This window comes from Delphinus delphis, chromosome 1 (assembly GCF_949987515.2).
Source record: "Delphinus delphis chromosome 1, mDelDel1.2, whole genome shotgun sequence".
NCBI classification, from domain to species: domain Eukaryota; kingdom Metazoa; phylum Chordata; class Mammalia; order Artiodactyla; family Delphinidae; genus Delphinus; species Delphinus delphis.
Genome location: NC_082683.1, coordinates 144133019 through 144157128, shown reverse-complemented (window position 1 = coordinate 144157128; position 24110 = coordinate 144133019). Strand labels below are relative to the sequence as shown.

The window sequence follows — 24110 nt, the reverse complement described above, 5'->3', positions numbered from 1 at the left end:
CAGCTTTTCATGTGCTTCTTGGCCATCTGTATGTCTTCTTTGGAGAAATGTCTATTTCGATCTTCTGCCCATTTTTTGATTGGGTTTTTTTTTTTTTAATATTGAGCTGCATGAGCTGTTTATATATTTTGGAGATTAATCCTTTCTCCATTGATTCATTTGCAAATATTTCCTCCCATTCTGAGAGTTGTCTTTTTGTCTTTTTTATAGTTTCGTTTTTGCTGTGCAAAAGCTTTTAAGTTTCATTAGGTTCCATTTGTTTATTTTTATTTCCATTACTCTAGGAGGTGGATCAAAAAAGCTCTTGCTGTGATTTATGTCAAAGAGTTTTCTTCCTGTGTTTTCCTCTAAGAGTTTTATAGTGTCCAGCCTTACATTTAGGTCTCTAATCCATATTGAATTTATTTTTGTGTATGGTATTAAGGAGTGTTCTATTTCATTCTTTTACATGTAGCTGTCCAGTTCTCCCAGCACCACTTATTGAAGAGACTGTCTTTTCTCCATTTTATATCCTTGCCTCCTTTGTCATGGATTAGTTGACCATAGATGCGTGGGTTTACCTCTGGGCTTTCTATCCTGTTCCATTGATCTATGTTTCTGTTTTTGTGCCAGTACCATATTGTCTTGATTACTGTAGCTTTGTAGTATAGTCTGAAGTTGGGGAGTCTGATTCCTCCATCTCTGTTTTTTCCCTCAAGACTGCTTTGGCTATTTGGGGTCGTTTGTGTCTCTATACACATTTTAAGATTTTTGTTCTAGTTCTGTAAAAAATATCACTGGTAATTTGATAAGGACTGCATTGAATCTGTAGATTACTTTGGGTAGTATAGTCATTTTCACAATATTGATTCTTCCAATCCAAGAACATGGTATATCTCTCCATCTGTTTGTGTCATCTTTGACTTCTTTCATCAGTGTCTTATAGTTTTCTGAATATAGCTCTTTTACCTTCTTAGGTACGTTTATTCCTAGGTATTTTATACTTTTTGTTGCAGTGGTGAATGCGATTGTTCTCTTAATTTCTTTTTCTGATCTTTCGTTGTTAGTGTGTAGGACTGCAAGAGATTTCTGTGCATCAATTGTGTATCCTGCAACTTTACCAAATTCATTGATTAGCTCTAGTAGTTTTCTGGTGGCATCTTTAGGATTCTCTATGTATAGTATCATGTCATCTGCAAACAATGACAGTTTTACTTCTTCTTTTCCAATTTGTATTCCTTTTATTTCTTTTTCTTCTCTGATTGCCGTGGCTAGGACTTCCAAAACTATGTTGAATAATCGTGGCGAGAGTGGACATCCTTGTCTTCTTCCTGATCTTAGAGGAAATGCTTTCAGTTTTACACCATTGAAAATGATGTTTGCTGTGGGTTTGTCCTATATGGCGTTTATTATGTTGAGGTAGGTTCCCTCTATGCCCACTTTCTGGAGAGTTTTTATCATAAATGGGTGTTGAATTTTGTCAAAAGCTTTTTCTGCATCTATTAAGATGATCATATGATGTTTATCTTTCAATTTGTTAATATAGTGTATCACATTGATTGCTTTGCATATAGTGAAGAATCCTTGCATCCCTGGGATAAATCCCACTTGATCATGGTGTATGAGTCTTTTAATGTGTTGTTGGATTCTGTTTGCTAGTATTTTGTTGAGGATTTTTGCATGTATATTCATCAGTGATATTGGTCTGTAATTTTCTTTTTTTGTAGTATCATTGTCTGATTTTGGTATCAGGGTGATGGTGGCCTCATAGAATGAGTTTGGGAGTGTTCCTTTCTCTGCAATTTTTTGGAAGAGTTTGAGAAGGATAAGTGTTAGCTCTTCTCTAAATGTTTGATAGAATTCACCTGTGAAGCCATCTGGTCCTGGACTTTTCTTTGTTGGAAGATTTTTAATCACAGTTTCAATTTTTCGTTTTGTTTTGTTTTGTTTTGTTTTGTTTTTGCGGTACGTGGGCTTCTCACCATCGTGGCCTCTCCTGTTGCGGGGCACAGGCTCTGGACACGCAGGCTCAGCAGCCATGGCTCACAGGCCTAGCCACTCCGCGACATGTGGGATCTTCCCGGACCAGGGCATGAACCCATGTCCCCTGCATCGGCAGGTGGACTCTCAACCACTGCGCCACCAGGGAAGCCCCACAGTTTCAATTTTATTACTTGTGATTGGTCTGTTCATATTTTGTATTTCTTCCTGGTTCATTCTTGGAAGGTTATACCTTTCTAAAAATTTGTCCATTTCTTCCAGGTTGTCCATTTTATTGGCATAGAGTTGCTTGTAGTAGTCTCTTAGGCTGCTTTGTACTTCTGCAGTGTCCGTTGTAACTTCTCCTTTTTCATGTCTAATTTTATTGATTGAGTCCTCTCCCTCTTTTTCTTGATGAGTCTGGCTAAAAGTTTATCAATTTTGTTTATCTTCTCAATGAAACATATTTTAATTTTATTGATCTTTGCTATTGTTTTCTTTGTTTCTATTTCATTTATTTCTGCTCTGATCTTTATGATTTCTTTCCTTCTACTAACTTTGGGTTTTGTTTGTTCTTCTTTCTCTAGTTCCGTTAGGTGTAAGGTTAAATTGTTTATTTGAGATTTTTCTTGCTTCTTGAGGTAGGCTTATATTGCTATAAACTTCCCTCTTAGAACTGCTTTTGCTGCATCCCATAGGTTTTGAGTCATTGTGTTTTTATTGTCATTTGTTTGTAGGTATTTTTTTATTTCCTCTTTGATTTCTTCAGTGATCTCTTGGTTATTAAGTAGTGTATTAGTTAGCCTCCATGTGTTTGTATTTTTTATGTTTTTTCCCCTGTAATTGGTTTCTAATCTCATAGCATTGTGGTCGGAAAAGATGCTTGATATGATTTCTATTCTCTTAAGTTTACTGAGGCTTGATTTGTGACCCAAGATGTGATCTATCCTGGAGAATGTTCTGTGTGCACTTGAGAAGGAAGTGTAATTTGTAGTTTTGGGATGGAATGTCCTATAAATATCAATTAAATCTATCTGGTCTATTGTGTAATTTAAAGCTTGTGTTTCCTTATTAATTTTCTGTCTGGATGATGTGTCCATTGGTGTAAGTGAGGTGTTATTAAAGTCCTACACTTTTATTGTGTTACTCTCGATTTCCTCTTTTATAGCTGTTAGCATTTGCCTTATGTATTGAGGTGCTCCTCTTTGGGTGCATATATATTTATAATTGTAATGTCTTCTTCTGGATTGGTCCCTTGATCATCATGTAGTGTCCTTCCTTGTCTCTTTTTTTTTTTTTTTAGCGGTATGTGGGCCTGTCACTGTTGTGGCCTCTCCCATTGTGGAGCCAGGCTCCGGACGCACAGGCTCAGCGGCCATGGCTCATGGGCCCAGCCGCTGTGCGGCATGTGGGATCTTCCCGGACCGGGGCACGAACCTGTGTCCCCTGCATCGGCAGGCAGACTCTCAACCACTGCGCCACCAGGGAAGCCCCTTCCTTGTCTCTTGTAACATTCTCTATTTTAAAGTCTATTTTATCTGATATGAGTATTGCTACTCCAGCTTTCTTTTGATTTCCATTTGCTTGGAATATCTTTTTCCATTCCCTCACTTTCAGTCTGTATGTGTCCCTAGGTCTGAAGTGGGTCTCTTGTAGATAGCATATATATGGGTCTTATTTTTGTATCCATTCAGTGAGCCTGTGCCTTTTGGTTGGAGCACTTAATCCATTCACGTTTAAGGTAATTATCGATATGTTTGTTCCTATTACCATTTTCTTAACTGTTTTGTGTTTGTTTTTGTAGGTCCTTTTTGTCTTTTGTGTTTTCCACTTAAAGAAGTTCCTTTAGCATTTGTTGTAGAGCTGGTTTGGTGGTGCTGAATTCTCTGAGCCTTTCCTTGTCTGTAAAGCTTTTGATTCCTCCGTCGAATCTGAATGAGATCCTTGCCGGGTAGAGTAATCTTGGTTGTAGGTTCTTTCCTTTCATCACTTTAAATATATCGTGCCACTCCGTTCTGGCTTGTAGAGTTTCTGCTGAGAAATCAATTGTTAACCTTATGGGGGTTCTCTTGTATATTATTTGTCATTTTTCCCTTGTTGCTTTTAATAATTTTTCTTTAATTTTTGTCAGTTTGATTACTATGTGTCTCGGCATGTTTCTCTTTGGGTTTATCCTGCCTGGGACTCTGTGCTTCCTGGACTTGGGTGGCTATTTCCTTTCCCATGTTAGGGAAGTTTTCAACTATAATCTCTTCAAATATTTTCTCAGGTCCTTTCTTTCTCTCTTCTCCTTTGGGACCCCTATAATGAGAATGTTGGTGCATTTAATGTTGTCTCACAGGTCTCTTAGGCTGTCTTCATTTGTTTTCTTTTTTTTTTCTTTATTCTGTTCCGCAGCAGTGAATTCCACCATTCTGTCTTCCAGTTCGCTTATCTGTTCTTCTGCCTCAATTATTCTGCTATTGATTCCTTCTAGTGTATTTTTCATTTCAATTATTGTATTATCATCTCTGTTTGTTCTTTAATTCTTCTAGGTGTTTGTTCTTTAACTCTTCTAGATCCTTGTTAAACATTTCTTGCATCTTCTTGATCTCCATTCTTTTTCCGAGGTCCTGGATCATCTTCACTACCATTATTCTGAATTCTTTTTCTGGAAGGTTGCCTACCTTCAGTTCATTTAATTGTTTTTCTGGGGTTTTATCTTGTTCCTTCATCTGGTACAAAGTACTCTGCCTTTTCATTTTGTCTATCTTTCTGTGAATGTGGTTTTCGTTCCAGAGGCTGCAGGATTGTAGTTCTTGTTTCTGCTGTCTGCCAGCGCTGTCTTCTTTTGTGAGTTCTCCCAGGGTGCTTTAGGTCCTTTATAAATTATAGTTGTGACCACCATAAGCATATGGAAAGTGTCATCAATAATTCCTTTCTTTGACCCCGTGCAAACTGTCATCTATTTTGACTACTGTATCAACGTCTCATCCTAGATCTTTCAGCATAGCAGACAGATATTCCTCCTAACACTGTAGCTTTGACTGCAGGCACCAACACATTGTGTTCCCTTCAGAGTTTTCTGACACAGTATTCTTTTGTCCTTATATTAACACTGTTTATTAACCAATACCCCCTATTTCTGTCTTACTTGCCTTCAGAAGTCACTCACTGCTATTCTTTTCTTTATATTTTTGGGGGGCAGTGCACACAAGAGTACATAATTGTTTTATAAGTTGTAACAAGTTATGCTGTGACCTAAACTCTTACCCTTTTACTGGGGTTACTTCCCCCCACCCCTTTTCTTAGTGGAAATTATTAAACGCAAAAGTAGAACATTTAATTTAATGAATTCCTAAGTACCCATCATCACCCAGCTTCAACAATTACCAACAGTTCACCAATCTTGCTTTTATTTCCTCTGCATTTTTCCTGGAATATTTTACCTTTTTAATTTTTTTTTTTTTTTTTTTTTTTGGCTTTGGCCACGCTGCAGCTTGTGGTATCTTAGTTCCCTAACCAGGGATCGAACCCGGGCCCTTGGCAGTGAAAGCACAGAGTCCTAACCACTGGACAGCCACGGAATTCCCTGGAATATTTTAAAGCAAATACCAGATGTTATATCATCTCATAATTAAATACTTCAGTTCCTTTTCTTAATTTTGGTTACCTCCACTGCTTAACTTAAACCTAAAATTCATAACTAGGAAGCAGAGAAAATATAGTGGCTCACTGTTATCTAGTAGAGCAAATTCATTTCTTTAGCCTATCATTTAAGGTGGCTTCTTTCCTTCTTTTATACCTCATTGTTTCCCAATACAAAATTCTCTTTTAGCCAAATTTATAACCAACCCTGTGTCACATACACAGACACACAAACATGCCTTCACATGCACATACACTGTTAATTCTCATCTCTGTAATACATTTTGTGCCATTATTTCTTTTACCTGAAATGTGTCCTTTTTTTCCTTAAGCAGTCCTATAAGAGCTAGCTTAACGTTTACCTCACTTATTGTTCATTGTATTATTCATTCATTTATTCATTTATCCTACCAATAATTATCAAGTATCTACTAAATGTATAATAGTGCCCTAGATGCTGGGTGGATTAGAAAGAAGCATGATACATGATTTCCACCCTGAAATAATTATAATTCAATTGAGGAGATTATGTAAACCTCTGAAAAGTAAACAATAGTGTAAAAGTTATTTATCAGAAAGATAACGACATAAGAGAAGTTGTATGGCAAGTGCATGCTAAAGGCCTTCAGAATACATAATTGGGACAAGATACAAGAAAGGAAGGGGTGTGGGTGGCAGGGAGGGCATCACAGCAAAGATGGTGGTTGAGGCTGGCCTTGAAGGACAGGTTAGATTTGGATAGACAAGGGGGAAGAGGGTAATGGCATGAGCAAGGGCCTTAGACGGCACCGTCTCTGACTATTCTGATTTCTGTGGAGCTTTTATGTGTTTTATTTAGCACCTGGTTATGCATAACTAATTAGGTAAAATTTTGTTTAGTTGTTTGAAATTTGTAAAGGACTTCCATATATATTATTTCAGCTAAATTTTTGAGATGGAAAGATTATTATACTTGTTTTAAAAATAAAGACTCTGAGTTCTCATTTATTTTTTAAAAAAATATATTTAAATATTTATTTATTTGGCTGTGCCAGGTCTTTTTTTTTTTTGGCTGCATTGGGTCTTCATTGCTCAGTGCAGGCTTCTCATTGCGGTGGCTTCTCTTGTTGCGGAGCATGGGCTCTAGGCGTGCAGGCTTCAGTAGTTGCAGCACGCAGGCTCAGCTGTTGTGGTGCACAAGCTTAGTTGCTCCATTGCATGTGGGATCTTCCCAGACCAGGGACTGAACCCATGTCCCCTGCATTGGCAGGCGGACTCTTAACCACTGTGACGCCAAGGAAGTCCCTGTGCCAGGTTTTAGTTGTGGCATGCGGGAATCTTTTAGTTGCGGCATGTGGGCTCTTAGTTGTGGCATGCGGGATCTGGTTCCCTGACCAAGGATCGAACCAGGGCCCCCTACATTGGGAGCATGGAGTCTTAACCACCAGACCACCAGGGAAGTCCCCTGAGTTCTCATTTCTTAATTCTAAATTTTATTTGTATAGGATTTAAAAGGTACAAAGGACATACAATGAAAAGTCAGTCTTCTCCCATCTTTATCCCCAGGTCATCCACTCCCTGGAAGGAATCACTGTTACCACCTGCAACTTATTTGTTATCATCTGCAATTTATTTGTGAGGCTAGTATAACCTTGATATCAAAATCAGACAGGGACAGTGTAAGAGAAAAATTTTAGGCCAGTTTTACCTATGAACCTAGATGTAGAAATCCAAAATAAAATATTAGAAAACCTAATCCAGCTATTTATAAAAATGATAGTGCATCCTGATGAAGTTTGGTTTATCTCAGGAGTGAGAAATGATTTAGTACTAGAAATGTATGCATATAATTGACCACAGTAAGAGATCAAAGAGGAAAATTTACCCAATGGCTGAGGAAAAAGCATTTGATAGAATACAATACCCATTGGTTAAAGACTCTTAGCCAATTGTGAGAAAAATGAACTTTCTGAACCTGATAAAGTTTATCTACAAAAACCCTATAGCAAACATCATTCCAAAGGCAGAACCTTAGGAACATTACCCTTAAAAATCAATAAGAAGGGCTTCCCTGGTGGCGCAGTGGTTGAGAGTCCGCCTGCCGATGCAGGGGACACGCGTTCGTGCCCTGGTCCGGGAAGATCCCACATGCCGCGGAGCGGCTGGGCCCGTGAGCCATGGCCGCTGAGCCTGCGCGTCTGGAGCCTGTGCTCCGTAACGGGAGAGGCCACAACAGTGAGAGGCCCGCGTACTGCAAAAAAAAAAAAAAAAAAAAAAAAAAAATCAGAAGTATCCCTTAAAGCAAGGATGCCTATTGTCACCACTTCTATTCAACATCCAACTGAAAGTTCTGGCTGGCGCACTAATACAGGAAAAATGAAAAGTATATGAATTGGAAAGAAAAAAGATGCTATTATTCACAGATAATATGATCATGTATACCAGAGGTCAGCAAACTGTCTTAGGAGCCAAATCTGGCCATTGCCGATTTTTATAAAGTTGTGTTCGCTTACATATTGTCTATGGCTGCTTTTGAACTACAAGAGCAGCAGAGTAGCCACATCAGAGACCATATAGCCTGCAAAGCTAAAATATTTACTGTCTGGTCTTTTACAGAAAATGTTTTTGCTAACCCCATGGTCTACAAAATAATTCAAGAGAACCTACAGACTGTATTAGAACTAATAAGGATGGGTTCAGAAAGATTATGAGATACCTAACAATGTGAAAATATCAATTGCATTCTTATAAAAAGATACATTTTATAATAGCAACTAAAAGTATAAGATGTGTAGGAATAAATCTACCAAAAAGAACTTAATGTAAATCAGCTATACTTAAATATTAAAAAATAACTTTATAAATTATAAAACATTGAAAGACATAAGAGAAGACCTCAGTTAAGTGGAGGGATATACCATGTTTTTGGAAGACTCAAGATTGTAATAATGTCAGTTAACCTTACAGGACCACTGTATTAACAAATGTCAATTATGGATTTGGACTGATGGAAAGGCCAGACACAGACACAGTCTTCAGAAACTGAACAGAGTTTACTTGTTGAAGGAATTAGAAAGAGGGAGTTGGGAAACCCTGTGGAGAGTTCAATAATATTCCCCAGGACAGTTGGAGAAGTTTCTTGACTTATTCATCACCGAAGGGGTGCATAGTTAGGGATCATAATGTCTGAATGAGTGAGAGTCATATCACACCTTTTGGAATTGTTCCTGTTCCCCTCCATGCCTAGTATTATATACAAAAGATTGGAGCAGACTTGTACATGGGATAGTCTGGATAGGCACTACACTCCTAGGACAGGTTTTCAGGATATTTTAGTGTCCAAAACTCAGGAACCAAATAAACCAAGAAACTTTTTTTTTTTTTTTTTTGAGTTAGGGCTATTTGGAGAAAGCATGATCCCTCACTGTTCCCATCTGTAGCTACTTGCTATCTGAAACTCAGACAAATACCATACTCTAGATTCAGCTAACAGTATTCTTTGCTATTATAATTCTTTCTCCAGATTCTGGCTATCCTCACTGAGGTCTGGAATAGATTTGAGATCACCGTAGGGTACAGTGCAGTAGAGTACACTCAAGCCTCAGCACAGGCCTCCTTTATTTTCCTTGGCCTCCTCAGGCTAACCTAGCTGGGTCCCTGTGCATTCCTGAGCTCAGTGGGAAGAGAGTAACAAAGGCTAGTTACCCAGGGGTTTTTGATAACATCTTTAGACCTAGGCCTCATCTTGCAATCTCCAACTTAAACAGGGTTTGTAATAAAACTTGGCTAATTCTGAAATTACTGTGAGATAAGTAAGGGCCAAGAACAACAATGGTAATTTTGATAAAGAACAAGGTAAGGAACTAATTCTCAGATATCAAGATTTATAGAGCAGTGGTAATCAAGATGTCATGTATTAGTAAGGGATAGGCAATTAGATCACTGGAACAGAATAGAGAGCCCAGGGACCTAGCCCTGTGTATCAGTTGGCATAGGCTAGGTTGTATTATAGCAATGAAACCCCACCAAAAAAAATCTTAGTGGCCAAACACATCAAAAATTTATTTCTTGCCGATGCTACCTGTTCACTGTGAGTAGGCAGCAAATTACTCAGGGATCCAGGCACATGTCTCCATGATTACTCAGGTAGGAAATGAGAAGTATCACTTTTACTCACCTTTAAAGTCCTATGGCCATGCCACTAAGTGCCTGTATAGAGAAAAACTAGAATATTTGCAGACAGCTGTGATGACTAGAACATTATGCATATATGAAAACTTGATATTTGTAGAAGAGAATCTACATAGTAAATTGTCCTGGGACAATCAATTAGCCATAGAGGAAAAATAAGGTGAAATTAGAAAATGAGTTGTGGATTAAAGATCAAAGGGTAAAAATCAGAGCTTTAATTTTTTTTTTTTTTTGGCCACGCAGCACAGCATGCAGGATCTTAGTTCCCTGACCAGGGCAGGGATTGAACCCGTGCCTCCTGCAGTGGAAGTGTGGAGTCTTAACCACTGGACCTCCAGGGAAGTCCCCAGAACTTTAATGTTTTAGAAGCAATAAAGGGAAGGGAAGGGAACCATCTTTAGTATTCTTAAAAGAATTTCCTAATGCAAAAAACATAAACCCTAAATAAAAAGATTGATAAATATATACATTAAACTAATGATATTTTCTAAAAGGACATGACATAGGCTATGAGAAAATGTCTGCAATGCATATAACCAACAAAGGCTTCGTACTCACAATATAAAAGTGACCCCTATTAATCACTAAGAAAAGAGCAAACAGTCTGGGGAAATCAGAAGGCATTTATATGTTTGTGTGTGTGTATATTGCTCATGTATGATGCTCAACCTTACTAGTAATTGAGGAAATCCGAATCAAAACCAAAGTAAGATACAATATCCCACACATTCAAATTGGCAAAAAAAAAATTTTTTTAAATCTGATGCAAACAAATTTGGCAAGGATGTAGAGTAAAGGAACTCTGTTGGTAGTACAGTAAGTCCCCTACATATGAACCTTCAAGTTGTGAACTTTCAAAGATGCAAACGTGCATTCCATCAATGTCAGGTGTGAGTGAAGTTGCAGCTTATCCCCCGTCTCCTATTGCTGACGATCCTTCAGCTCTACCATCTCCCACCTCCTCTCCCTCCTCCAGTCAGTAACTCTTCTTCCCTGTCACTTGATGCCAGCCCCTGTATGTCAGCTGTTGTACTGTACTACTGTACTTTTCAAGGTACTGTACTGTAAGATTAAAAATGTTTTCTTTATTTTTTGTTTGTTTTTTATGTATTATTTGTGTGAAAAGTATTATAAACCCATTACAGTACAGTACTATATAGCTGATTGTGTCACTTGGGTACCTAGGCTAACTTTGCTGGACTCACGAACAAATTGGACTTACAAACCCACTCTCGGAACGGAACTCGTTCATATGTAGGGGACTTACTATATAAACTGGCACACCCATTTGGAAGAGTAGTTTGGCTATATCTAGAAAGTAGAAGTTTTACTCCCAGGTACATACTTAGAGAAACCCTTATACATAAGAACAAAAACATAGTATTTATTGCAACATTGTTTTAAATAGCAAAAAACTGGAAAAAGCCTTAACATGTCTATTGGCTTAGGACAAGAGATAATTAAATGGAAGTATGTTCACACAATGTACTATTATACACCAGAGAAAACTGATGAGCTAGAACTAAAAGTATCAACATGGTTAAATCTCAAAACCATGATATTGAGTGATATGAGCAAATTGCAGCTGGGTACTAATACCATATTATTTATATAAAATTTAAATACATGCAGAATAATTCTAACTGTTGTGTATTGATACACATATGTTATAATATCTACGATGATAAACACCAAGATCAGGATGGGGATTACCTCTGAGGAAGAATAGGATTAAGGAAGGTCTAAAAAAATGAATCTACAGCAAAGATGGCAAAATGTTAATGTTTAGCAAGAGGGTGATGAGTAAGGGTATTTGTTAAACTAGTCTCTGTACTATTTTGTATGCTTGAAATATTTAATAATAGAAAAACAATAAACTTAAATTTCAGCTAGGTTAAAAGACTTAGACCTAAAGTTATACAACATATGTGAAGAAACTCCATGATTCAAACCTAGTCATATGATTCCTGATAACCAGCTGTTTTTATTTTTCCTTTTTAAGTATTCTTTAATTAACATTGTCTTACTAATTGCCTTATAAGTCTTCGATGCAGGGGTGAGATCTCTGAAAGAGGGATTCTGTCTTAATGCTTAAACATTCATTAGCTTGTGTAGGCGCTCAGGAAGCAATCCGTTGCTAGATTGCTGTATACAATGTTATGCATGGGACTGTGATTTCTGGTCCATATTGTCTGAATCTAAATAATAGTAAATGATGTAATGACAGAATTTTACAATCACAATCTCTAGTAAGTTTAGGTGTTACGTTGATCAGTCCACATCCTGAAAGGGAATAGCAAGAGGTCTTAATTTTTTCTGTCAACTGTCTAAGAAGACATTATATTTTCACAGCTGTCACAGAGTGTTCCATATTACTTTATGAACTAGTACATGGTACATTGATAGTTTTCTCTTTATTTATTGTAGGTATCATGACTGGAGCATTTTATTCAGTCTCAACATTATTAAATCAAATTATACTGACATACTATAAGGTAAGCTTCTGCCTATATTGTGTTGCATGCTTGGCCAAGAATTTTTCTTTAGCAATATAATTCCTGTTAGCATGATCATAAGGCTAAAGATTTATGACCTTGTTGCTGTAAAAGATTTATATTTGTTTTCACTGAGAATACATTTAATCCAGTTTATAAAACAACATGGAAAGCAGAAGTCATTATTGCTTTGACAATACCTCAGTCTTTTTAAAAAAATTTTTTTAAAGAGGTAGTGTGACTGGTTATATGAAAAAAGACAAAGAACAAACTTTAAAAGAAACCAACACAAATATAAAGATGTAAATATCAAGCTCTGATCTCTCTTTGCTTTTGAAAGGAGAATGCAGTTGTAGTATGTAAAAGCTATCAGCTTAACTTCCTTTTCAGACATCTGTGAATTACTTAAGAATTCTAACAAAAATTACTGTACTTTCTAACCATGAAAGATCAAGAAAAATTCCCTTTTTGATTTCTCCCATATATCAGGGTTTTTTTTTCTGTTTTAATGTAGAATGTCCTTTAACATGTGCTTTACCTTCCTCTACCCCATTCACCTTAACACATGTACTGAATTCTTCATGTTATATTGTATGCTTAATTTTATCTGCTATTTCCGTTGACTTTGAGAAGGTATTGGAATGTGAAGGATCTGTTTGAATTAGAAGTATCTGATCAACTTCTTTTGAAAAACATTTTAAGGGAGAAGAAGTGAATGCTGGAAGGATTGGGCTGACGCTAGTGTTAGCTGGAATGGTGGGCTCTATTCTTTGTGGTTTATGGCTGGATTATACCAAAACATACAAGTAAGTGAAAGTAGGCAAATGTATGGTGTACAACCTAAGGTATTTTGGTTTTGAAGGAACCTTTACTTTTTATTTTAAGAAATTTACAAACAGTTATTATTACTAAAAGACTTGGATTCTAGACACTCTTAGGTTCCCTTAACTTCTGAATACAGTAGTCTCTGTATTATCTTATCGGTCTTGTTTATTTCAACTTTGAGAACTTGGATACTTTATGAACTCTCCTCCCCTCTAATAATACTCACATATACCTCTTCAGAATGGATCATTTCTATTCTAAAAAGGGCCCTTTCTGAGAAACATTTGACTTCTGACAGAGACTTTATATTGCTCTTTTCTCATGTTATGAACTTAAAAACAAACAAAAAGTTGTTCTTTCCTATCAGAAGACTTTTTGGTAAAAATTGTTTGGCTAAAATGCCCCCAAACTGTAGTTCCACTTAACTATTATACTGTAATACATAATATGAGGATGCTATATTAATTGTACATCTATGTGGAACCAGAAAAATGCTAATACAAAAGAAAAAGTGAGTAATACCAACTAGGAGACTGAGAAAGGGGTTTCAGAGGCAGCATCTTTTGCACTGGGCCTTAAAAGAATAGCTATATTTCAAAAAAAAAGAAGAAGAAGAATAGCTACATTTCTTAACAGACAGAAACTTCCCATCTGTTTGGGAGAAATGAATGAATGGAACTATGAATGAATGAAGTAATGGAACTATGTCCTCTGCGCCTTTCAAGGCCTAAGATATATTTGATACCATTATCTAAACCCTTTCAACGTACTGCTGATCTTGAAATTCTCCAAGATAGTTCTCGTGTAATTTAAGACAGCACTTACTGTGGCTTCATTATTACGTAATGGTAGCTTAGAGTAAGACCCATTAAATTTGTAGATGAAGGGAGCATATGTAAAGGATTTATATTTATTAAAATCTTTGGTCCATTTTATAATTAGGAAACTGGATTGGCATAGAAATTTTCTTTGTTGCCCTGGCTTTCTTCTCAGGATAACTGCCATTCATTCACCAAGTTCCTGGTTTTTTTTTTGGTTTGGTTTGGTTATTTTTGTGGTACGCGGGCCTCTCACTGCTGTGGCCTCTCCCGTTGTGGAGCACAGGCCCCGGACGCGCAGACCCAGCGGCCACGGCCCACGGGCCCAGCCGCTCCGCAGCACGCGGGATCCTCCCGGACCGGGGCGCAAACCCGCGTCCCCTGCATCGGCAGGCGGACTCTCAACCACTGCGCCACCAGGGAAGCCCAATGGGAAGTAATATTTGATCCCTGTCCTTAGGATCAGGTGTTCCTGATAAGGTGTTCACATATGTACAGTTAAATAATAATATAACAGACTAAAATAGATGTCAAGTGCCAATTATGTAGATAGAAAATGATTAGGGAGTTTGGAAGAAAGGAGAATCTTGTAAGCTGCAGTGGTTAGGAAAAGCATTTTGGAAGAGGCGGAATTTGATCTGTATCTTGAAATACGGATAGGGAACTATCCCATTTGGTGGCACAAAAATGATTTTATCCTTATGAGTTTTCCTTCTTGTCTGAGCATTGGATATGATGTGAGTTTTGTTGTCTGTTGCTGTTGAAACTTAAATTTAATCTTTCAAGTCCATGCCTTGGTGGAAACATTTTCCATAGATAAGAAGGGGTTAATCTTGAAATCTGAACAATTTATTACCGTATGGACAGAGCATAGCTAGACATGATTTTTATATGCCTAAGAAAATCGGACAAATTACTAACAATTTTGTTGTTTTTGTTTTAGACATACTACTTTGACAGTTTACATTTTGTCTTTTGTTGGAATGGTTATATTTACTTTCACACTAAACCTTGGACACATTATCATCGTGTTTGTCACTGGAGGGTTGCTTGGGTAAGCATCACATGTATTTAGGAGGAATGATAGCATGCTGTTATAATTCTGAAGTACCACTACGGTGGTTTTTAACTTTTTTAAGTTCATCCAAAAGTTCTTTAATATTTTATTTTTTTATTTTTATTTGTTTAACGTCTTTGTTGGAGTATAATTGCTCAAAAGTTCTTTAATATTTTAAACTTTAAAAATCTGTCTTGTGCACGTCAATGTGTAGTTCTTTACAACTATAAAAAATTAGCTTAAAATTATTTTTTTGCTATACTGTAGGTGAAAAATGGATAAGCCTTACTTAATCCAAGTAACTTTACTTGGCTAGAAAGACAACTGACTTAGAAAACTAGGGGTAAATTTTTCTCAGGAAAAAAAATTAGAAACTGTTTTGCTTCCTAGTTCATGGTTTTGCTTCTCAGTTCTCATGTCCTTGGGTTAATTGGTGAATCATCATAGTGCCTTCCTTTCACATACCAACCTCAAAACATTCACTTACTTGGTAATTAGAATAGGTCTGAGAAGTTAAGCAATTGCATCAATATGTGATATTGTCCTTTTAATGATTCTTTCTGTGATTTTGGATTTATTTTCTTAGTTTCTTCATGACTGGTTACCTCCCCTTGGGTTTTGAATTTGCTGTTGAAATCACTTACCCTGAGTCTGAAGGTACTTCATCTGGTCTTCTTAATGCTGCTGCACAGGTAAACCTCTGATTTCTCTTAAATCTGAGACCATTAGTTTACCAAATAGTCTAGTGGATAATGAGTTTGACCATAGTTTTTGTTTTAAAAATTCTACCTTTCAATGCATGTTTCTAGAAGCCAAATCATTTGAATAAAATAGTTAAGAAAAGTTCTGGGGAAAACATTATATTTGTTTTAAAGAAGCAAACAATAAAAATATTTCTCTTACTTTATTTTAGATATTTGGAATTTTATTCACATTGGCACAAGGAAAGCTCACATCAGACTATAGTCCTACGGGAGGGAACATCTTCCTCTGTGTTTGGATGTTTGTAGGCATCATTTTAACAGGTAAATTAGGGAATTTGCCTGCCAAAGTACTCGTGTCATGTTGTCTTTATATTTAATTTTCATTTATATTGCTTCTCAAGGCTTGACAGAACTCAAGGAAAAAATGAGATAAAAAGCAGGATATTATTGTTTCCCTTCAAGGAGATGAATCTATGAATTCATTTTTCGGGTTTCAAATTCAATGCAATTACTATGCATAGAAAATAAAACCATTGTAACAAGTGTCAGTAAAGGCCTGGAATGGACAGACCTGGCCTCAAGTTGTGATTCTGCTGCTCACTAGCTGTGTGACTTTGAAAAGTTACTCAACCTCTCACATCCTCCCTTTCTCATTTATATAATAGGGTATTAAAAGCCTGCTTTATGATGGTTATACAATTTTTTGAATATAATTTTAAAAACACTGTATTGTATACATTAAAGGGGTAAATGTTATGATATGTGAATTGTATCTCAAAAAAATGTATATAGATGTAATATAAATATGGTAAAAATAGCAAAAAGAAAGGGGGAAATGCAACTATACTATTGCAAGATTTCTACATCTTTCTTGAAGTAATTCTATATAAAGTCTAAGAAGATTGTGATAAATTAAAGATGCACAGTGTACTCCCTAGAGCAACGAATAAAAAATAAACAATAACAAAAAAAGGCTGCCTTAGGGGGTTGCTGTGAGGATTAACTGAGATGGTTGATGAAGAGCTCCTAGTATAGTGTCTGGCACCTAGGACATGCCTGATCATGTATCACATAGGCTGCTTTTTTTTTTTTTTTGGGTGTACGAGGGCCTCTCACTGCTGTGGCCTCTCCCATTGCGGAGTACAGGCTCCGCGCAGGCTCAGTGGCCACGCCTCACGGGCATAGCCGCTCCGCGGCATGTGGGATCCTCCCAGACGGGGGCACGAACCCGTGTCCCCTGCGTCGGCAGGCGGACTCTCAACCACAGCGCCACCAGGGAAGCCCTGCTTTTTTTTTTCTTAAGATTTTTTTTTTTTTTTGGCTGCGTCGGGTCTTAGTTGTGTGGCATGTGGGATCCTCCGCTGTGGCGTGCAGGCTCTTTGTTGCAGCACACTGGCTTCTCTCTAGTTGTGGCCCGTGGCTTGTGTGCTCAGTAGTTGCGGCACATGGACCTAGTTGCCCTGTGGCATGTGGGATCTTAGTTCCCTTACCAGGGATCAAACTCATGTCCCCTGCATTAGAAGGCAGATTCTCAACCACTGGACTTCCAGGGAAGTCCCCTTAAGATTTTTTTGATGTGGAGCATTTTTAAAGTCTTTATGGAATTTTTGCTTCTGTTTTATGTTTTGTTTTTTTGGCTGCGAGGCATGTGGGATCTTAGCTCCCCAACCACGGATCGAACCCACACCCCTTGCATTGGAAGGCGAAGTCTTAACCACTGGATCGCCAGGGAAGTCCCAGGCTGTTATAATGTGGTAACCATGGGACGAAGTCAAATGGTGGTGGTGGAAATAGTGTGTGGAATTATTTGCCAGTTCTTCTTAGGTTTAGTCAGAATAGACATGGGCAGGAAAGAGAATAGAGTGCCCGATCTCCAGAAAAAGAGCATGTAAAAGAACTTTTATCCATAGTTTGTCCAGGCACACGGGTGTAAGGATGAATTTCGGAGCAAGATTTATAGGGAATTCCCTTGCAGTCCAGTGGTTAGGACTCTGAGCTTTCACTGCCGGGGCCCGGGTTCGATCTCTGGTTAGGGAGCACAGATCCCACAAGCTGTGGGGCGTGGCCAAAAAAAAAAAAGCAAGATTTATATCCAGTAGTGCTTCCAGGCCCATGTTGGCCTCAACTGTTATTTCACTTTGTTAATTTCTTTCAGAGTCCCCTTGTCAACATGAGAGACAGAAACCATGGAGACTTGAAGAGGGATTATTTTTTTGATCTGCTATAACTTGATTCAAGGATAGAATCTAGCAGAAAGATATGAATCAAGGCTTCTTTTTATATTCGTTTGAATACCTGATCATTCTTTTTGAAACCCCCAATATGATAAATGCTTACCAGTGATAAGCACTTATTTTGGAAATACACAACCACCTAAGGTCACTATCATTCATTCATTACACTCAAAGGGACTAAATGTACCATTTCCTCAAAGAAAAACATCCTACCACGGAAGTGTTTTCTTCTTATTCTCTTCAGTTAGTAAAACAAAGCGTACAAAACTGAATGTTCTGTAACTGAATGTATGTAATTTAATACATTAACTGTCTTAACTACTGATCTGTCATAAATAATTCCATATTTATTCTTAATTTCCAGGGAAGTAACACCTAGCTATCAAATAGAGTGTTTCTGTTGCACCAAAAAAGGGAACAGTTTTGTGTTCTCTTTTCACATTATCTTATAGTAAGATTCATAAATGTTCATTCAAACAGGTGAAGTACAGAAAATTAATTAAGAAGTGAAAAAAAGATCTTTAAAATTAGTTTTACATTGATACTTTTGCCACCTAAAAATGCTAATTAATGTCTCTCATATGTTGAATGTTTTACTGGAGAGAGATGATGGATTTATATCCAGTAGTTATTTGTTTAAACAGAGGAAAGAAGGCTGGGAAATTCCTGAGGTGTGGTGAAGGTGGTACCTTTTCTTTTTACATTTTTTTGAGAATTGTTGGCAGATCTTGTTTTGACAGGGGAATTACCATTTAAATGCAGTGCATTCTGCTTTTCCAGTATTGACAGCTCTCTGTAAAGTCTATTATATAGGCTCCTTAGCCCATTTATGTCCATTAAAAAAAGTTTCTAAACACTTCACAGTGTTTCTAAATTCTATGATTAATATTAATGGTAAAGAAATCCACAGTTTCCCCCTAAGTAGCCTCTTTGATTTGGTGGATTATACAACAGTGTCGAACGGATCAGCCGATATCGATCATTGCTGCAATTTAAAGCATGCCGTTTTAATATCAAGCTGCTTGTAAATATGAGCTTGTTATACAACATCACTTTAAAATCATTTAAATGCATTCAGAAAGGCCATTTTACATATGTCCAATTAGTTCAGTGTAAATATCTGAATTTCTAAAATATTGGTATCAGTAATGGAACAGAATTCTAAGGGGCAGTGTGGATTTCTAAAGAAGCATTAGTCTAATTTTTAAGACTGATTTTACTTTCACCTTTCAGACTTTGCTTTATGACTGATTAGATTAGTTAACTACCCACAAACTTTTATCTTTTCTTGTTTTACACTCTCTTTTTGCAGTCTGTGGCCTTAACTACCACATTAATCTGTACCTCCAGACCCTGATCGCTTTTACATTTCAGACCAATATGTCTAATCATCTATTTATCTCTGGACCTGGATGTCCCATGGGATTTTATACTCAACCTATGCAGAACTGAACTCACCACCTTCCCAAGCACACCAATTCGTCTTGTATTTTCAGTTTCAATAACTAGGACCTCCATCCATTCAATTGCCCAAGCAAGTCACCCACTTCCCCCTCCCTAATCCCCATTTTTCATATCCTATCAAACCACTGAGTCTTTTTTTAAAAAATATTATTTACTTATTTATTTTTTGGCTGCGTTGGGTCTTATTTGAGGCACGCAGGGCTTTTGCTGAGGCATGCGGGCTCTTCGTTGCGGCGCTGGGCTTCTCTCTAGTTGTGGCGTGCGGGTTTTCTCTTCTCTAGTTGTGGCGCACAGGCTCCAGAGCATGTGGGTTCTGTAGTTTGCGGCACGCGGGCTCTCTCATTGAGGCGCACGAGCTTAGTAGTTCTGGCATGCGGGCTTAGTTGCCCCGCGGCATGTGGGATCTTAGTTCCCCGACCAGGGATCGAACCAGTGTCCCCTGCATTGGAAGGCGATTCTTTACCACTGGACCACCAGGGAAGTCCCTCAAACCACTGAGTCTTATTGGTTTGATTCTAAAATATCTCTGAAACCTGTCCTTATATCACCATTTCTCACACATGCAGGCTTTCCCACCTCTCGGCAGGATGAAAGCCTCTTGACTTGCCTTCCTGCCTCTAGCCTTGTTGCTGATGACATCCCCCGCACAGCTGCCAGACTGAGTTCCCTAACGCACAGACCTGATCATGTCCTCCTCTACTCAGACGCAATGTCATCCTGCCAACCCAGCCTCCCATCTTGCCACCTGCCTCTTGTACTTGATGTTCCAATGATCCCAAACTACCTCTAGTGCCAAGAATAGGCTGTACTCTTCCTGTCCTGGTCTTTTGGCATGTACTGGTTTCCGCCTGCCTAGAATGCCTTCCCCTCTCCTCTTATCTGCTTGACAAGTTCCAACTCATTTTTCAAGTTTCAGTTCAAACATATCTCCTCTGGTAAGCCTTTCCTGATTTCCTTCTGACATAGGCATTTTTTTCCCCACACTTCCGCTACACTGTGCATGCCTGCATTATTGGAGTTGTTATACAGTGTTATAATTGTTTGCATGTCAGTGTTTCCCTAGCCTGGAGTGTCCTTTAGGGAAAGAATGGTGCTTTTCATCTTTGTGTCTTGGTTCTTAGCATCCTGTATTTGTTCACTAATGAATGACTTGCTAATTAAGTTAATGGCTTAGAGAGATACTGTTATTTTTTCAGGCTACAAGAATGTTATGGCATATTATGGTACTGTAGAGTGCTAAATTTGACAGTATCAAAAAAGATTTTGTACTGCTTAGAAAAAAGTATATTTATACATACTCTACGGTAACTCCATTGATGCTTCTCTGTTTGCAGCATTAATCAAGTCCGATCTGAAAAGACACAATATAAATAAAGGAATTACAAATGGCGATATTAAAGCTGTAAGTAGTGAATATTTTTATGATTATACTATTGGGAAATGTGTGCCTAGAGTGAGTATAAACCCGTCTGCCCCATCAGCTGTTTTTTTAATTCCTGTGGCTCTGTCATAATGGCATATGCCAGATACGTACTGTAAATTTTTTATCCTCTTATTCTTTCTACAGGTACCAGTTGATAGCCCCACAGATGAAGAATCAAAAACTATTCTGATGTCCAAGCAATCAGAATCAGCAATTTGAGGTGAAAGGAAAAGTTAATATCATGTGATAATTGAGTAATAAAGCTTAGTTTATAGGTTGTGGGGAATGGACACTTACTTGAAAATTATTGTATGACTCCTGTATTCAGTTACTGTTCTTATTTGTTAATTTAAGCAATATTTTGCTTAAAATACTTTTGTTTACCTCATTTTAACACTACCATTTATCTAATGAGTGTCCCATCTTATATTATTGACCTAAAAGTAAGCTTCTTGACATTTGGTTTTTAAAAGTGAATGTTCTTTTTGTAGAAAATGGAAGCTTAGAAGGCTTTCTAAAATGATCATATGGAGGTCCAATCCCTTCAGGTCACATAGGAGTACATGCAATTTTTTTATATAAAACTATGCAGTGGAACCAAGTGTACAACGTATTCCTAATTATCTCCCTTTCCATTGTTCAGACCAGCTGTCCAAGCCCCCTCAGTGTGAATACAGTCTACGAATATGACACTTCTAACCCACCAAATGACACTATTGGGATGAGACTTCCAGATGACCTCTTAAGATTTTTCCCATTTCTTACATTCTTGTTAGAAAATACTTTGTAACAGGTACTGTCAGTGACCATAAAAACTTTTCTGTGTGCAGACGGAACCCATAACTTTGGTCTTAGGCATATGTTCTCATTAAGCGAAGAAGTAGCTCAGACAGACTCATTACCTTGAGTTCTTCTTTGTGCTGCCTTCCCATTCATCGTAAGAATGCTAACACTATATTTTTCCACTCCAACTTGATATAGAGTAGTTTTGTATCCACTACCTTTTTTTACTCTTTTTTTCTTCAATATATAACTTTCTAGTAAGAAAATTTCATCCTATGTGTTACTGGCTTTTTCATGATTTTTTGTATCACACCTTATACTTTTGCCTTGAAGATTCCTGAGATAAGGAACTCTGTAATAACTTCAGGTAGCCTAGGTATTCCCATTTAGTGGAGACCTCTTGAAATGCTGTCTGTTCTAATTCAGAAAATCATTCTTTATGGAATCTTTATCATTCTTTGAGGAATCCTGTGCCCAGGTCTGTGCTCCCTCAGTGTGTTGGGGGAGTGGATTCTTTTCTTCACCACAGAATGTGCATAGGCTCCAAACTGTTGGAACATCTGCTCTTTTACATGCTCAGGGTAAGGAGAATAGGACCAAATGCATTTCCACAGTGCCTACCACTGCGTTTTGTTTACAGTGAGAATCTCAATGTTGTTCATGTCCTGGCTCTCTAAGCTGATAGGGAATATCTTTAGAGTAATGGCATTTAAACAGCCATAATATTTATATTATGTCCACAGAAACACAAAAAGCCAATCAGGTATTCCCTTGAATATCCTTGAAGTGAATTAGCAATTCTGATTTGGGTGTACTATATGCATCGCTTTATACTGAAATTATAACATTCTCTGTAACCAAACGACAGTAAATTATGTGGAATCTTACCTTGGAGAACGTGTTACCAGAAGAACTTAGCTGGGAATCAGGAACTTCAGGTCTATGTCCTGGATCTGTTTCTAGTTTCCCTGTAAATCAGGCAGCACTTTCCTCATCTGTATAATGAATGTGTAAAATTTGATCTCAGAGATCTTTTTTGAATTTTAAATGCACTCATGGGGGGATAGACCAAATCATTGTACCACAGGAACTTAAATCTAGCTGTAGAAAAATTCCCTGGACAGTTGAATAAACAACTGTGGTTGTTACCTTGTAGATACAGGGAACTTAAAATCTGTTTTTAGAACTCCCCTGGTGGCACAGTGTTTAAGAATCCGCCTGCCAAGGCAGGGGACATGGGTTCAAGCCCTGGTCCGGGAAGATCCCACATCCTGTGGAGCGTCTAAGCCCGTGCACCACAAATACTGAGCCTGTGCTCTAGAGCCCGCGAGCTGCAACTACTGAGCCCGCGAGCCACAACTACTGAAACCCATGCACCTAGAGCCTGTGTCTGCAACAAGAGAAGCCACCACAATGAGAAGCCTGTGCACCACAACGAACAGTAGCCCCTGCTCACCACAACTAGAGAAAGCCCTCACGCAGCAACGAGACTTAACACAGCCAAAAATAAATTAATTTAAAAAATATGCATGACAAAATTTTTAAAAAATAAAATCAAATCTGTTTTTAGCCTTTTTGTTCAGTTGGTGATAGCTCAGGCAGAATATGCTGAATCATTAACTTCCTTAGATATTTACGTCACAGATTTTATGGCCAAAAATATATTTTAAGGTACCTCCTCTAAATAATTGTTTTTACTTTTAAACAGTCAATGTTATTTCAAATAATCATATACTTGTCAAGTTCCTGAGGTTTGAATAAATTACAGATAAAAGTTGGAATATTTTATTTCTAAAAAGCATATATACATATATGTCATATGTATTTTTCCTTGTTGATTAGAAAAAGAATGAAATATGATGTGACAAAACACAAAATGAATTGATAATTTTTCTGTATTTTGAATTAAATTTGTCTGTAATACATCAAACAAGAATGTCATGTAATTCTATGTCGTAGCTTTGGAATATGGAGTTGGTAACTATCACTTGTGTAAATTTTAATCAAGTGATTTTAGAAAGAAACTGGATGCTTTCAAAAGCTCTTGTATTTATAAATGTTGCAAATATAGCTTTTGCCTTTTGTGAATGTTGGAGAAATGTCTTTAAAAATGTGTTTTAAAAATATGTGTAAACATAGAGTATTGCCAGAAGAATGCCTGTCGGTCTTAAGTCATTTTTCATGTTCTGATTTTTGCTTTTTGTACTATTTAGCTGTATTCTTGTTCTTCAGTTATTTCAGACTTGAGATAAATTTATTTTTTTAAGGCTAATTTTGTGTGGCTTTTTTCTTTTTAAGTTATGATGTTTTAGTACACATGGGGAATGGAAAGGGATTATAACATTTCAGAATGGGCCAAGGGAGAGAGGTGGTTTGTGGAATACAGTAAGTCCCCTACATATGAACGAGTTCTCTTCCCAGAGCTCATCCCTAAGTCCAATTTGTTTGTAAGTCCAACAAAGTTATTTTCACTTTTGTTTCTATTGTTATTGCTTGGCGCTTCTTAGCAGTAGTACCAGCTACATCCCTGCTGCTTTCACGCTTGCTTCCA

General features: G+C 37.5%; 1 protein-coding gene across 2 annotated transcripts in view; it reads left to right on the top strand.

The window, feature by feature from the left end:
* The window catches only part of FLVCR1 (FLVCR choline and heme transporter 1), a 38034-nt gene extending 14209 nt beyond the window's left edge, over positions 1-23825 (top strand). Inside the window, exons 4-11 of one of the 2 annotated variants that reach the window (XM_059994980.1) lie at positions 12184-12251; positions 12954-13057; positions 14838-14948; positions 15538-15643; positions 15865-15976; positions 20688-20755; positions 20921-20996; positions 21420-23825. In XM_059994980.1, coding sequence (XP_059850963.1) covers positions 12184-12251; positions 12954-13057; positions 14838-14948; positions 15538-15643; positions 15865-15976; positions 20688-20755; positions 20921-20995 — 644 coding nt within the window. In that variant the 3' untranslated portion in view covers position 20996; positions 21420-23825. Of the gene's footprint in view, positions 1-12183; positions 12252-12953; positions 13058-14837; positions 14949-15537; positions 15644-15864; positions 15977-20687; positions 20867-20920; positions 20997-21419 lie in introns of those variants that run through there. The other variant, XM_059994969.1, reaches the window with a different exon arrangement.
* Positions 23826-24110: the final 285 nt, after the last annotated feature.